The following is a 15,103-nucleotide window of genomic DNA, read 5'->3' as shown; positions in this document are numbered from 1 at the left end:
GTTTTTGTTATTTAAAAGCTACCCTGTGAGATATTAATTTTGTACACAAAAAAAAATTTGCTGAGTATTCCAGGCAAACAAGTATTGGTTTCATATTTTACTCTCTAAAAGACAGCTTTGGAAGTATGACTTCATTTAAGCAGAAATATGAAAATTAAAAATGAGTGAAAATGGATTAAAAAGACTTACTAAAATGTATAAAAACCATCAACTTTCAGATTCAAGCGTCTCAGAATATGTTTCATAGTGCAAGGGACATTTTTTCTACCACCTGAAATAAACTCAGCAGTAGTTTGTGAAATAACATTTCCTCACAGCAACATTTACTTACAGGAAGGTGCTGCATTAGAAGACTTGAAAATCAAAACCAAATAAATCTCCTTTTTAACAAAAAGAGCATAATTTCTAAACCAACACCACTAGTAAGTGCCTCACACAGAGAAAGTGCCCTGCCTGTAGCAGCTAAAACTGAAAAGCTTTATCATTTTTGATGCATGTATGTCAAATGTTGAAATTCTGTCAAATGCATGACAAGCCTACACTGTCTTCAGAGGATGTAACTTACCCTTGTAATAAAATATTTTGAAATTTTGCATAAACAAGAGAAAACCAGCACTACTAGGACTAAAGAAAGGTTACTGAAGGTTTACTGAACCTACAAGTCATTACTGCTCTTAAAAAGCTGAAGGATAATTCCCACTGTAAAATTCAATGGACAGCTTTTTTAAGGAGCACACTAATAAGGTCTTTGACAATTATAAGAATGGAAGACAGAAAAAAGTATAGCATATATTTAAGAATGAGTCAGCTATCACTCTGTGAGCATTCTCTTGACTAAGCTTACTCTAACAAAACCTGCAAGTTTAGGCAGCAATTCATACTTTAAGATCATCTGTAAAAGATGCAAGAGAGAAAAACATTCCACAAATTTGGCTGTGGACACCAGAGTAGATGTAGGAAGCTTACAGGGGAAAAAACCCCAAACATCGTCATAGAAAATTATAAGTAGATACACTCAATTCTGCTTACAATTCCACTTCTTATGATCATGTGCAAGACAAATTTTAAGTCTTGAAACTTTATAGGGAAACAACAATCAAAGAAAGATTACAAATCACAAATTAAGTTATTTATTATCTAATTAACAGTATCATCTCAAGCAATCTCATATGATAAAAACTTGATGGTTTTACTTGGACAAAACCCTTGAAACCAACGGAAAGCACATTGAGGTTCTGTCAATTCTTTTATTTATGTAATATTATTTATTATTTGCATAGTTCAGCATATTACAGCTTTATTAATGATAATTTACATTCCTTAACAACTAAGCAAAATGGATCTTTTAAACCAGGAAGCAAAAAAAAATTTTTAAAAAATATATAAAACCACAAAGATCATTTCAGTAATAGAGAGTGTGAGAGTATGTGTCATCACTGAAACAGCTTTCAACCTCTAGAAAACATTCTGGGAAATACAGTTCCTCCTTCTGTCTTGGACTTTTTGCTGACTGATGGATCCAGTAACAGGCTTCTTTCTCTGCCGTGACAGAGTGAGGTTGCAGCAATAGTTAAGTGAGTTCTGTGCAGTTCTCACATTTTGTTTTTTTTTTTAACTTAATGCTAGAGATCTTTAAAGTCATGTCACTTCAAAAGACTATGAGAAGTTATTTTAGGAGCACTGAAGTAATTAGCTCATTCAAAAAGCATCTATGTGAGTTCTGCTGTCACCATATTGATTAGAATTAAAAAGAAAGTAAAACGGAGAGCAACTTCCATGTGATTGTGGTAAGCCTGTTTAATATGGTAAAATACAAATCACTTGGCCCTTATGCAGGGAAGTATTTGGTCTGCTTCTGATGTGCATTTGTGATCTCGTTTCTGCTTCTTGGACTCACATTCTTCTATGATTTTATTAAAGACTGAATGACACTGTGTCATGCGTAATCAAACTATGTTCTAAGCCAAATGCGGCCCTAAAAAAAAAAAGACAAATGAGACGCAATAAGGAGGAAATAATTTGTAGAAGTGTACAGGAGGCTACTATCCATGGAAAGCTGCAATGTCATGGGAAAATAACTTCAGAAGCTCTTGCTGTATACTCTGTTTCCACAGAAGTCAGTGTGGAGCACTTCTGAGCGTTACTCTCTGACAAAATAAAAATTCTGCAGCCTTATGAAGTTGCAGCCTGATATATGGCTGCACCTAAAAGTGTGTAAATGAAAAAAAAACATAAGAGCCTGAGCAAGAAGAAGATGAGTCTCATGGCCTTCTGGCTACCCAAAACTAGTACCTGCTGGGAATTCTTACTTTATTTGGTGATCCTTATTTGGAAGCATAACAGTGTTGAGGGAAGAGATTGAAACTGGCCACAACTTTCAAGTTTTGTTTTCTTTCCCTAGTTGTGAGTCATCCATTATTCTGACCCCAAGTGTTGTTTTCCAGTTTTGGGAGAAGGTATAACACCAGTTATCTGCTGTCATGCCATGTCTCTGCCTGAGGTTGTCTGACCCCCCAGGCCAGAAGAATTACAGCCAGGTCTCTTCCCTGCTCAGGCTGAGCTATAAAGAACTCAGCTGGTCCTTGTGTAGGTGTAAAGCCCCATTTAGAAAGTCATAAAGGAGGCAGGCTGATGTAGTAAACCTTAAGAAATGCTGACCTTCCCTTCAGAGGAGAGTAGAAATGCGGCCTCAGGTGTTGGGCTGGGAGAAATTGTTTTGTTGTGGCAGTTGACCTAATTTTCTATGTTTGAAAAGTAAAGCTGAGCCAAGAGAGAAATTTGAGCTTGGTGGTAAATCTCTGAGAAGCATGAGGTATCCAACATGAACAGGAGGAAACTGAGGCAGTGGGTTTTTTTCAGTCAAACTGGGCATGTTGTGCTACTCGAAGCCTTTTGTCAGGCTGTGTGCATGACTGGAACCTTGCAACAGAAGGCGGGAAAGCTAGTGAGAAACTAAACTAACAATTAAAAAGCACATTCATCCATCTATTGCTGTGCAATTTTATGCAAATCTTCCTTATATCGTCACTAACTAATTATATGAGTTTTTTTTAGTAGTAGAAATTGACAGCTTGGACAAAGACATGGAAAGATTTAGGTCAAGAGATAATTTAGCTAATGAGAATTGAACACAAAATTATTTGGATATGAACCCTCCATAGAATCATAGAATTATATATATTATATATTTGACATGTGAGTAACATTTGAGCAATGCCATTTAAGTTTGTAGGTCTGAGACTTCTTCAGGTTTTTTGTCCCATATACATGTGTTTTGGGATTTTTGCATAGACGATTCTACTGAAAAATCCTGAAACAAAACAGGCAAGCATATTTAGGCCTAAATATGAATCTCGATTAAAAAGGATCAATTGAGTATTCTAAAGGAGGAAGAATTCTGTTGCTTGGCATCTCTTCTCCTCTGTATCAGCTGCTATTATTTCTTACTGAGCATTTATCTGCATTGTCAACACCCTCTGAGCTCATTGTTAACTTGCTTTGTAAGCATCCAAGAGATGTAAGGCTTGGAATAGAAAGAGGACAGTGAATTAACTTGACAGATATTTATGGGGAGCCACTCCCAAACATGAATCAGCATGAGGGAAAACATGAATGTTCCACCTTGGAAAATGCCATGGCTAAGTGATGGTTCAGTCATTGTTTTGGGCTGAGGGGCAGCATTTTCACTGGTTAACGTGAAATGGCAGGCAGACAGATATGCCAAGAAAAGCTGTGAAGATAATTACCACACTTTTTTTCTGGGATGGGGATAAAGGAGGTGCAAAAAGTAAAGGGTGGGGAGCCAACCCTTGCAGAAATGTTCAGGAAGCATTGCAGTAGTAGGCAGTGTTTATTCGGAATTTAAAAGTACATCTTGGCAACTACAAACTAAGTTTTTAATATAGCAACTATATCCTGGTGAACGTGCACACTAGATGCAGAGCATGGAGGAAGCATGAGGGAATAAGAGAGATCCACACATCAGTATTGCTGCTCAGAACTGAAATACAGTAGCTTTTAACCGGAGTATTCCTATTGCATTATTTTTCAACCCAAGGTTCTTAAAAGGCCAATTTACCCATCAGTGATTGTAGATATGCTTTTAGCCTTGTTGACCATGATCTGAAGTAAAAAAACAGAAGATTTTGCCGTGTAGGCAATGCAGACCCTTCAAGAACAACAGTGAAAAAAAAGTGTAATTGCTCTTAGCTTTTGCAACACAGTTTCTGGTGCAGGAAAGCCTTGAAGGGATATACCTAGCTGCCGAGGCAGCTAATGCCTGACAGCCTGTAGATCCTGTTGATCAAGTCAAGGACTGCAGCCAGAATAATTGTTTGAAATTTTCTGGATGCAGAAGTGCCAGTGAGTAGTACTACCCTGTTCTTTTTAAAGGTTACTCCTAAGGGGCAGAATTGGAATAGTCTTGCAGTGTAACAGATGCACATTTATGGATAAATATCAAGGCTAGCACTGATTCTCCTGAGAAGTCTGTAGCAGTTTTATCACATCTTTGCTTACAGTCAGCATTGCTATATTTTTTAGCTCTAAAATGTTAATGGAAAAAGATATGGTAGGAGGAAAACAGTGCAGGGAAAGTGTGAAACCTTTTCAGAAATTATTTCCTGCTAAAAAATCTAATGAATTTTATGTGATGAACTGTAACAGCTAAGCACGCCCCACATAACAGACAGGATTTGATAGTTTTTAAAGCTCTTCAGACACCCTTTTTTTATTTGTGATTTGTTTTGCTTTGTGTTTTGGTTTTGTTTTGTGCTAATCATTACAACCAGATTTCTCTTTGCTGCCCTGCTCTTTCTCCTTTCCTATCAAAAGTAGGTTTTGGGGATTTGGAAATCTACCTCTCTTCAGAAACACAGATTTCTGCATGTTTTTTAAATCTCTTTGAAGTTAAGAAGAAACACAACAATTTTATTTTATTTTTAGATGTTTGTTGGTTTTTCTTCTTGGAAATCAAATAATACTCAGAATTTCTAGAAATTTGCCTTTGGTTTTACTAGCATTTTAAAACTTTTATTTCAGGCTTCCTGAAGTGTGTATCTCTTGAGTAATGAGAACTGCATCTTTTGTAAACGTAGAATACTGATAACAGAACTGAGAATTTGACGTGCTGCAGGCAGGCAACATAAAGTCTTTCACACACAAAATGCATGTCTGATGTACTAATTGAAGTACAGTTAAAAAATGCAGATATGAGATTTGATTTAAATTATTCAGAAAAAAAAAAGTATGGAGGTGCCTTTTTTATTAATAACTTTTCTCACTAGAACAGAACTAGATACTTGACCACAAGCAGCAGTTGAAGAAACAAACTCCTAATAATCTGAGAAGCTGGTGAAATAGAAGTATTTTAATGCCCTGAATATATTTAATTTGCAATAGTGTACATATTCTGTAATAATAATATATATAGTTACATCACTGTGATAAGCCTAAATGCCTAACTATAAAAATACTTCTGGCTGAGAGAGATTTAAAGAATTGAATATTGCATAGAATTTTGTGACATCCACTATGCATAGAGGGTTCATAAACCTGCATTTTTCTTTTAATAAATAAGGGAGAAAAAGAAAAATAAGTTATTTCTTCTTGGAAAATAAGTTAATTTATGCAGAAAACAAGTAATAAATAATATATACATAAGGTTGACTTATAGAGAAAAGCGTAGTAACTGATATATATATACAAAAAAGAATTAGAATTGTTGGTTTCAATTCTATGTGAAAAACAGTGACTTAATTTCTAAGTGTATGTGTGTGTATACATGCCCATTTATCTTTCATGATATTTCCACAAATAATAGAAGCAATAAGGAAGATCATTGAGAAGGCTCTCATAATCTCTTTCAAACATTTAATTCTAGCAGATCACTAAGATGAAAGAAACAGTCTTGTTTTGTGGATTTGTGGGTGGTTTTTTTTGTTTTTAAAGCATGTGAATCTGAGCAATGATCACTTTTCAGCAGAAACTAGTATAGTAAAATACGTCAGAGTTAAATGGTTTTCGCTGTTTCTGTTTATATTATGGTGGTTTGAAAAGTGTTTTTTCAAAGCTCTGAAGTGTTTTTAGCCTCTAGCTTTCATTGACTTGGGTGAATTAATATTGGAGTTCAGATGCTAATTTATGTGACTGCTTTTAAAAACAAATTTAGGTCAAATCCTAATTTCTTTAGGGATATCCATTAACTCTGTCATTAACTTTGTGTTCACAGCCTCTGTTCTTTAACTGACAATTAATTTTTCTGACTGACTCACCTACCTTCAAGTATGGAGTTGGCAAATAAAGTGCTTTCTTTAAGAAGCAAGTATACTTTGCTTGTGCACTGCAAATGAATTCTGTAGAAATCTAGCATCTGGGTGATGGATTTACTTTTTATTATTTTTCCAGGGGAATTCCGGCCTGGGGTTCAGTATTGCTGGAGGAACAGATAACCCACACATTGGGGATGATCCCGGGATATTCATTACTAAGATTATACCAGGAGGAGCTGCAGCAGAGGATGGAAGACTCAGGTAAAAACCAACTTATTATTTATGTTTGGAAATGAAATGCATAATTATTATAATTATTCTCTAGGAGTCAAATGCCAACTGGGTCTTTCATGGGGTCAGGGGAAGTGAATGACATGACTAGAGTCTCCTTTCTGCTAAGAGAGCTGACTTTAGTAGCTTAAAGCAACTGAATAAGTTTAGTTAAGTCCTGTATAAAGGGGCTTTTGATGGTGCTGCCTCCATCTTTGTACCAGTTATTTCCTTTAGTACAAAAGGCAGGATGGGGACAGGAGGAGGAAACCAGCATATCAGCATGCATCCATCTCTTCTTGGTCTTTGTATGTTCATGGCTGAAGAACTACACATTGGTGTTTTACATTAAAGCTATCAAGACTTCCCAAACTACAAAGCTATTACTAAATGACCATAGCTATTTGTAGACATTTCATGTTATTTGACTGCAGTAATGAGGTGTGCTTACCGCTGTTTCCAAGTGGTTTTTTTGCTCCATGAAGATGTGCTGGCTAATCTCTATGTTTTAAGTCATCTCCTGAGTAGTTTATTGCTGCAGCTCCTGAAATGGATACAGAGGTCCCTTGATGTGGTTCTCAAATACATCGTAGTATATCTCTAAAACAAGAGAAACTTTTTGTTTAGAAGTAAATGCTTAGATTTTATTCTTCATTTAGAACAAATGCTTGTGCTTGTCTTTCCTTATGGACTGAATGCAGAAAGGCTTCTGGCTATCACAGAGGCTGCCACCTATCTATTGGTCATGAAGCCTGCTGATGCTCCAAAAAGGCAATTTAACTGGAAAGACTTGGGATAAAATTCTGATGCTTTCATGATCTCAGCACTGGAATTAACTCTGGGAGCCTTTGCCAAAAACAGATGGTCTAAAATTCATGAAATGTAACCAGATGGTAGCAACAACAATTTTTCCCAAAGCCTTTTCCTTTAATTCAAAGTTAAAAGTTGTCCAGTTTTTCAGGGAAGTTTTGGATATTACTTATGCTATGTATGCTTAGCAATTTGATTTTGGAAATGATTCTTTTTTTTTTACTACAATAGTGATGAGGAGTCATGGTGGTTGGCAGTGCTTAAAGAATTTGCATTTTAAATAAGATTGCAGACAAAAGGAGTAGGACCAATCTCATGTAACTTTATGACTAAAGTGCAGCTATCTACCCTTAAGCTTAGAATCTCCTAATAGTCAGTGAAGAAAAACCTAAGCATTTCTAGGTTGTGATTCATCTCATCCTGAAGTCAATGTCTAAAATATAACAGAAGAGTAAAAAAGCCTATATTTTCATTGGTGAGTCAAATAAAAAGGAGTTTCTTTAACTAGTCCAGCTGTAGTGATCTGTACTGTAAATGTCTGCATTAGTCCAGATGAGCTTCATGGAAAAGAGAGCATGAAGAAATAGCAGTATCTGGAAATCGTGCTGTTAAATTTGATAGGATGAACAACATAGGGGGGTCTTAAACATCCAACTATTTTTCTGAAAACAAGAAAAAATTCCTTGCAAAAAACCAATAGTATCTTTATAGTAGAATTTTTTATTAGATTTGAAGACTTTTTTAGTTTAAGCTATTAAGAAGACAGAAGCCATTGCACTATTTTGTCTTGCTATCTTTGTATGAAATCAAATATTTCATAACGCAATCTTTTATTAACCGCTGTAAATTGAACTCGTGATTATTTCTGTTTCATAAATGTCTTAGAAAGACCTTCTAAACCCACAAAAAATAGCATACTAATACAATTACATTATTAAAATTATTAAAATATTAAAATTAGACTTAGCAAACTTTGTGTTTTGTAATAAAAGTGTAGTAGTACAAATATACTTATCTTAAACTAAAACTTAGATTAATATTCTAATTTGCTGTGGTCATTTTTCCAATTCTCAGAGATTTCAGAAAGTTTTCTCCTTTCTTTGTTTTATCTGGTAAGTAGGTTTCACTTTGCTACAGAGACCTGTATCTCCTGTCACATTTTATGAACACCTGAAAAAGTAGTTATCAGTGATGATCAGTGATATACCACTGAAGGGGCATATCCTGGGGCCGTCTCTACTGACTTACATGATAATTAATTTTTCATAATAGAGAGAGTTTATCAGCTAAGGCCACTCTATAGGAACAAAAGCTCAACAACATTTATAAACATTTGCCAAAAATAGTGATAACCTAGGTTCCTAGCAAAAGAACAACTTTTAATTACCTAAGAATCAGAGATTGGTGTTTATGGACTGAAAAATATATACTTTTTTGTGTCCATTTTTGCTTCAGCCTCTGCCTGCAGACAGTCTACATTATATAGCAGTGTGGACTGTCTGAACTGGCTTCTATATCTACTTCTGGTTTTAAATCATAAAAGCCTGTAAAATCACTTCTACTGCATTTTACATGATGCCCCTTTGATCTAACATAGCTAAGTGAAGTTCTTCAAACAGCAAGACTATGAAAATGACCTGCAAGAAATTGACTTAATGCTTCAGACCCTTGCAAATCTTTTACATGTATATATGGGTTGGCAAGGGAGGAGTAGGTCAGCTGAAGTTTCACGTAAATCCAACAGAAGCAAATGCAACCTCCCATACATGTGAAGACTCTTCAGTGGGAAACATATAGTTATAAGTACATAAATATCAGCTATAAATACCTTATGGGAGGGAATGAAGACAAAGGAGCCAGACTTATATCAGTAGGGCCCAGTGAAAGGGCAAAAAGCAATGAACACAAAACACATGATATTTCGTCTTATCATGAGGAAACATTTTTTTACTGGGAGAGTTGCTGACTGCACATAGGTTGCCCAGAGAGGTTCTGGAGTATCTACCCTTGGATGGCTTCATGAGAGGAAAGTCCTGATTATCAAACCTGATTTCCTTCTGTGACAAGGTAACCCAAGGTAATCCTTCTGGACAAAATGTCCAGCATGCAGCTGGATAAACATGTCATGCAGTGGGTGACCAGTTGGCTCACGGGCTGAGCACAGAGGGTAATAGTGAATGGGGTTGCATCAGACTGGGGACCTGTCACTAGTGGGGTTCTGCAGGTCTCTGTCTTAGGCCCTGTGACCTTCAACGTCTTCATAAATGACTTGGACACAGGACTGGAAGGGATGCTAAGCAAGTTTGTGGATGACACAAAACTGGAGGAATTATTGACTTCTTTGAAGGCAGAGAGGCCCTGCAGAGAGATCTTGACAAATTAGAGGACTGAGCAATCACCAACCAGATGAAGTTCAACAAGAGAAAGTGCCAGATTCTGCACCTGGGATGGGGCAACCCAGGATGTACATACAGACTGGGGAATGAGATGCTGGAAAGCAGTGCCACGGAAAGGGACCTGGGGGTCCTGGTCAAGGGCAAGTTGAATACGAGTCAGCAGTGCTCTGGCAGCCAGGAGGGCCAACCATGTCCTGGGGGGCATCAGGCAAAGCATCACCAGCTGGTCAACAGAGGGGATTGTCCTGCTCTGCTCTGCGCTGGTCAGGCCTCACCTTGAATATTGTGTGCAGCTTTGGGCACCACAATATAAGAAAGATATTAAACTGTTAGAGAGTGTCCAAATGAGAGCAATGAAGATGGTGAAGGGCCTTGAGGGGAAGCTGTGTGAGGAGCAGCTGAGGTCACTTGATCTGTTCAGCCTGGAGAAGAGAAGACTGAGGGGAGACCTCATTGCAGGCTACCCCTTCCTCGTGAGGGGAAGAGGAGAGTCAGGCACTGATCTCTTCTCTGTGGTGACCAGTGACAGGACCCACGGGAATGGCCTGAAGCTGTGTCAGGGGAGGTTTAGGTTGGATATAGGAAAAGGTTCTTCACCCAGAGGGTACTGGAACAGGCTCCCCAGGAAGTGGTCACAGCATCAAACCTGGCAGAGTTCAAGAAGCATTTGGATACACTCAGGCACCTAGTGTGACTCTTGAGAGTGGTCTTGTGCAGGGCTAGGAGTTGGGTTTGATGATTCTTTTGGGTACCTTCCAATTCATCATATTTTGTGATTCTGTGATATTTAAAACCTGATTAGACATGTTCCTGGCAACATGTTCTAGCTAAACTTGCTTCAGCAGAGAGAGTTTGACAAGAGGTGCTTTCCAACCTAAATGACACTTTCATTCTGTGATTTGACCTGAGTCAGCAGTGTCCCTGGCAGTACTGAAGGCCAGCATGGAGATCAGCAGACATACACAGAGAAAGAACTGGAGGCAGCAGTCACGTGTTGCAATAAGGAAAATTCCAATTTGGTCTGAGGATAAAAAAAGTTTTTCATGAGGATAGAAAGGCACTGTAACTGGTGATTCTGTGATATTCTGAGATCTCTGTCCTCAGAGAGACTCAAAATTCATATGGACAAACTCCTGAGCAATATGATTGAACTTTCAAATTGGTCCTGCTTTGAGCAGGATATTGGACTAGATGACCTCCAAAGGTCCCTTCCAAACTGAATTGTTCTCTGATTTTGCAGATTATTCTTGTATATAAAATCTGAGTGTGAGACAAACAAAGGTGATTAAGTTCCTAGGTTTTCCCTTTAGTGGAGAATAGTACTTTTACTGACAGTAGGTACAATGCATAGTGTGGGTTTGTATCACTTTGTGACCCGTTTCTCTGCTTAAAAAAACCCAATCGTTATCAGCCACTTAAGACTACATTCATTTTAATAAAGCATTCCTGTTTTTGAAAGACTTCCTGAACCTTCAAATACTAATCATAGCAGCACAGAATAACAGAATATCTCAAGTTGAAAGGGACCTGTAAGAATAATTGAGTCCAATTCCCTGCTCTTCTCACGACTACCTAGAACTAAACCATATGACTAAGAGCATCATTCAGATGCTCCTTGAGCTCTGACAGGTGTGGTGCCATAGCCACTCCATTGGCGAGCCTGTTTCAAGTGACTGACCACACTCTGTGTGGAGAATCTTTTATTCATGTCCAATCTGAACTTTCCCCAAGCAGCTGCATTCATTTTCCTCATGTCCTGTTGCTGGTCACCAGAGAGAAGAGATCAGCACCACCTCCAGCACTCTCCTCAAGGAAGTAATAACTAATATGTTTGCATACTACTCTCTCTGAAATGCACTGACTTCTAGAACTAGTGTAAGAACCACCACACTGCACAACTCAGATTTTAGAAGGCATTTTATACAAGTACACTAACTCTTCATCTTGCAAAATAAGGCAAGCTGTGGAATCTTTTATGAAGTCCTTATAATATATAGAAAATATTTTCATATATAATAAATAATATACAGCAAATAATTTCATGGAATATAAAAAATTATTTTAGATTTAATTATTTATCTAAATGTGAATATAATAACTTTTGAACTAAATTAATTTTTTTTTTCTGAATGGTGCATACCATGTTTTTCTGAAGCTTTGAGTTTCAAGTCAACAGTAGACAAAGAATATAAAACCATTCCCACTGAGTTGAAGGAGAATTTCTCTTAACAGTTTGATCTTTTGAGACTTTTGATGCTGTCATGGTTTGAGATAGCCCCAAAATCCTAATTCCCTAGCTCCATTCCCCCTCCCACATCTCAACCCAATGTGAGATGGGTTTTTCCAGACAAAACACGCCAGACTCCAAATGGGGAAAGGGAATATGTTACAATGACTGTACAAATAAATACTATAACACATTATACACACGATCACAACTATCTCTACCATGACATATAGTATTTACAATGGATCATATCTCTTCTCCCCTCCAAATAAAAGTCCAGGAGGGAAAGAAGGACAGATCCCTTCCAGACTCTCAGAGTAGCAGCTTCTTCAGAGTAGCAGTCTATCTCTCTCTCATGCATGCAGCTGTTGCTGGATTCTGCCAGCACTCACGAGGGAGGTATCCAAGCTCCCTCGGGCCCTTGACGCAGGCAAAGGGGTCTTCCTCTGTGGACTACGTCACCCCAGACAAAGGTCGTTCCACCACGGTCATATCGCGAAGCACAGGGGGTCTTCGTGACGGTCTGGTATCTCCAGGAGATTCAAGCTCCTTGCAGGGCCTCTGTGCCCTGCTGTCTCAGGCTGCGAGCTTCTTTGTAGCTTGCAGCAAGGGAGGGCCCCCAAGGCCAATCTCCCGCACCGTCCTGGCTCAGCTCTCAGGACAACTGAGCTTCTCAGCTCCTCTCTCTCTCCGGTGCTGCATGTCCAAAACTCTTCTCCAAAATAGGAGTCCATGTCCCTCCTTTCCAAGAGGGGTCTCAAGGGAGTTTTGGGGGGTCTGGTATCAGTTCTTACCCCCAAGAACTCTGTAGAACCCAGCTGCTGACTCTCTTTTCCTCAGCTCTCCTTCCAGGAGTCCCTTCCCTGGTGCTGCATGTCTTTGTTGCTTCTTCGGTTCAGTTCTTATCTGTCCTGGCTCTCTGCCACCGTTTCTCCGGTCAGTGCCGGCTGCTGCTCTGCGCCCATGGAGAAAAACATCTCCCGGCATAACTACAGGCACCTAGCCTAGCTTTATGCTGTTCCAGGTCCCCACAGGCCCCCACTGGGGCTGGGGGCCAAAGCCCCCCTCTGGGGCTCTAAGCCCCTTCCTCGTGGCTCTACAACATGGCCACTTCTCCTCAACAACCAAAACTACAACATGTCTCTTCCGGTGCTTGTGATATGTTTACATTTTTTTACAGGAGCACCCATTGGACAGAACTTCAAAACTTCCAGGGGTTTCCACCCCTTGGGGTTTTACCATTTTTCTTAGCCTCTGGGGGGAAAACAAGATCCTAACCACTACAGATGCATAAAAACTTCTGCTTTTATCTCATAAATGTCAGTTGTCCATTGGCAAACGTACTTTTTAATAAAGAAGTTCTGAATTTAGATTTCTTTTCCTCTCTGGAAGAGAGGAGATTCCAGTAATTATAGCTCAGTGCCTTCTTTTGTTTCGTTTGAGTTTGTGTCAGATAAAAAAATGCCTACATAAAGCAAAGAACTTCAATACAATATACAGTAGTTACTTCTATTGACACATTGATCATAACTGAAATTCTGGCTTTCAAAAGGCAACACATGTGTAAACCATTCATCATACTCTGTGAAAATAAGAGTGATCAGCTTATGAAATTAGAAGCACAGTGTAGTTGTACAACTTGATTGGAGGGGGAAAAAAACCGAAAAGAATAATGCAAAGGTTTCAATTATGATCAAGTTTAAAAGAGCACAGGCTCCCAAAATATGATTTCATTTTCAGCAACCATAAACCAAAGCTGTTTTTAGTCAAGAATCATGTTTGTTGATTATAGCTTCACAGAGTCCAATTCTGATCTTAGAGATATTTTTCTCAAAACTCTGTCTACAGGAATGAGAGGGTCATATGAGTTCCTTATCTATTGCTGTCAAAAATACACTATTCTTTCTTGTGAAGACAAGTATGAAAATGTGAATTTTAAACAATCTTGGGATCTGAAAAAAAGCAAATAAAAGAGTCTTGGATAGAACAAGGATTCAAACCTTATGTTATATACCAATCTCTTGGTCACAGGAATCTTATTGAACCTGTGATACAAAAGTCTGTTATTGCATATGTGACTGAATATGAATTAGTTTATTTGCAGGACTGTGAGATAGATTTGGATAGTCTTTAGCTTGAGTTTCAAGGATTAATGTTGGTACCAAAGATTATTTTGGTATTTAAACCTTAGTTGTACTGCAGAGGAAAGAAGGTCAATGTGAGGGGTGAGACAAAGAGAAGAAAGTGGTTGTGCCTGGAGGAGGCATATTGCCCTGGTTAGCTGCCCAGACCTGTAGCTGTTTCATTCATTCTTTCTTCTCAGAAACTGGTATCCAGTCTTTTTACATTTGTGAACCTAACAATTTTTTCCCTTAGGATTGTGGACATTTTTAAGGAGAACTTAAATAGGTTGAGCAAAGTACATTGGTGGAGAGCTACCTTTGACAGACCAACTAGAAACAGCACTGGTACCCCCAGCTAACTGAATATCATAGGTTAAAAAGTATTAAGGCTGTGCAGTGTTCATCTTTCCTTAGTTTATGTATCTTTCTTGATATTATTTTAGTTACTGATTGTCAGGAGGTTTAGGATTGTGAAACTGCAGCATTTTTTAGGCACGCTATGTTGTTCTGCCACCACTATATCAGTTTCTCCCATTAGATTCACCCCCACCCCTTTCCATCTCCCAGCTCTCAAAGTGATTTGAGGAAAGGAATGTTGTACACATGCTAATGGCAGGAGACATTAAATGCCTACCAAGAAAATCAAATCAGATTTGTGTTCCCTTCATTTGTCAACTAACCCACTATGATATGTCAAAGGATTATAAATTTACCTATGTAGCAGGAGATGTATAAGTAGCAAGAGAGGAACTCTGAAGACCCTTTCTCATGGATATTTCTGAATTTAAAAAAAAAGAAAAAAGAAAAAAGTAATTTAAAGACTGCATTCTGATCAGAATTTTAAAAATATGTCTGTGTTTCACTAAAATGAAATAGAGAGGAGAAATTACAACTTCATGCCATTGATTCAAAGCTTGAAAACTGGAATTAGGAAATACTGGTATTGTGTGTAGTTTACCCGAGAAAAGTAAGAGGAAATGGAGGAGAGGAAGCAGAATTGAGTCCTCA

General features: G+C 38.1%; 1 protein-coding gene across 23 annotated transcripts in view; it reads left to right on the top strand.

The window, feature by feature from the left end:
* The window catches only part of DLG2 (discs large MAGUK scaffold protein 2), an 847,901-nt gene that overhangs the window by 505,547 nt on the left and 327,251 nt on the right, over positions 1-15,103 (top strand). For all 23 annotated transcript variants that reach the window (XM_032678105.1, XM_032678098.1, XM_032678102.1 and 20 more), the window contains one exon: positions 6,406-6,530. In XM_032678105.1, coding sequence (XP_032533996.1) covers positions 6,406-6,530 — 125 coding nt within the window. The remainder of the gene's footprint in view (positions 1-6,405; positions 6,531-15,103) is intronic.

Source organism: Chiroxiphia lanceolata, chromosome 2 (genome assembly GCF_009829145.1).
Source record: "Chiroxiphia lanceolata isolate bChiLan1 chromosome 2, bChiLan1.pri, whole genome shotgun sequence".
NCBI classification, from domain to species: domain Eukaryota; kingdom Metazoa; phylum Chordata; class Aves; order Passeriformes; family Pipridae; genus Chiroxiphia; species Chiroxiphia lanceolata.
The sequence above is the reverse complement of the archived record's forward strand: the minus strand, read 5'-3'. Positions and strand labels throughout refer to the sequence as shown.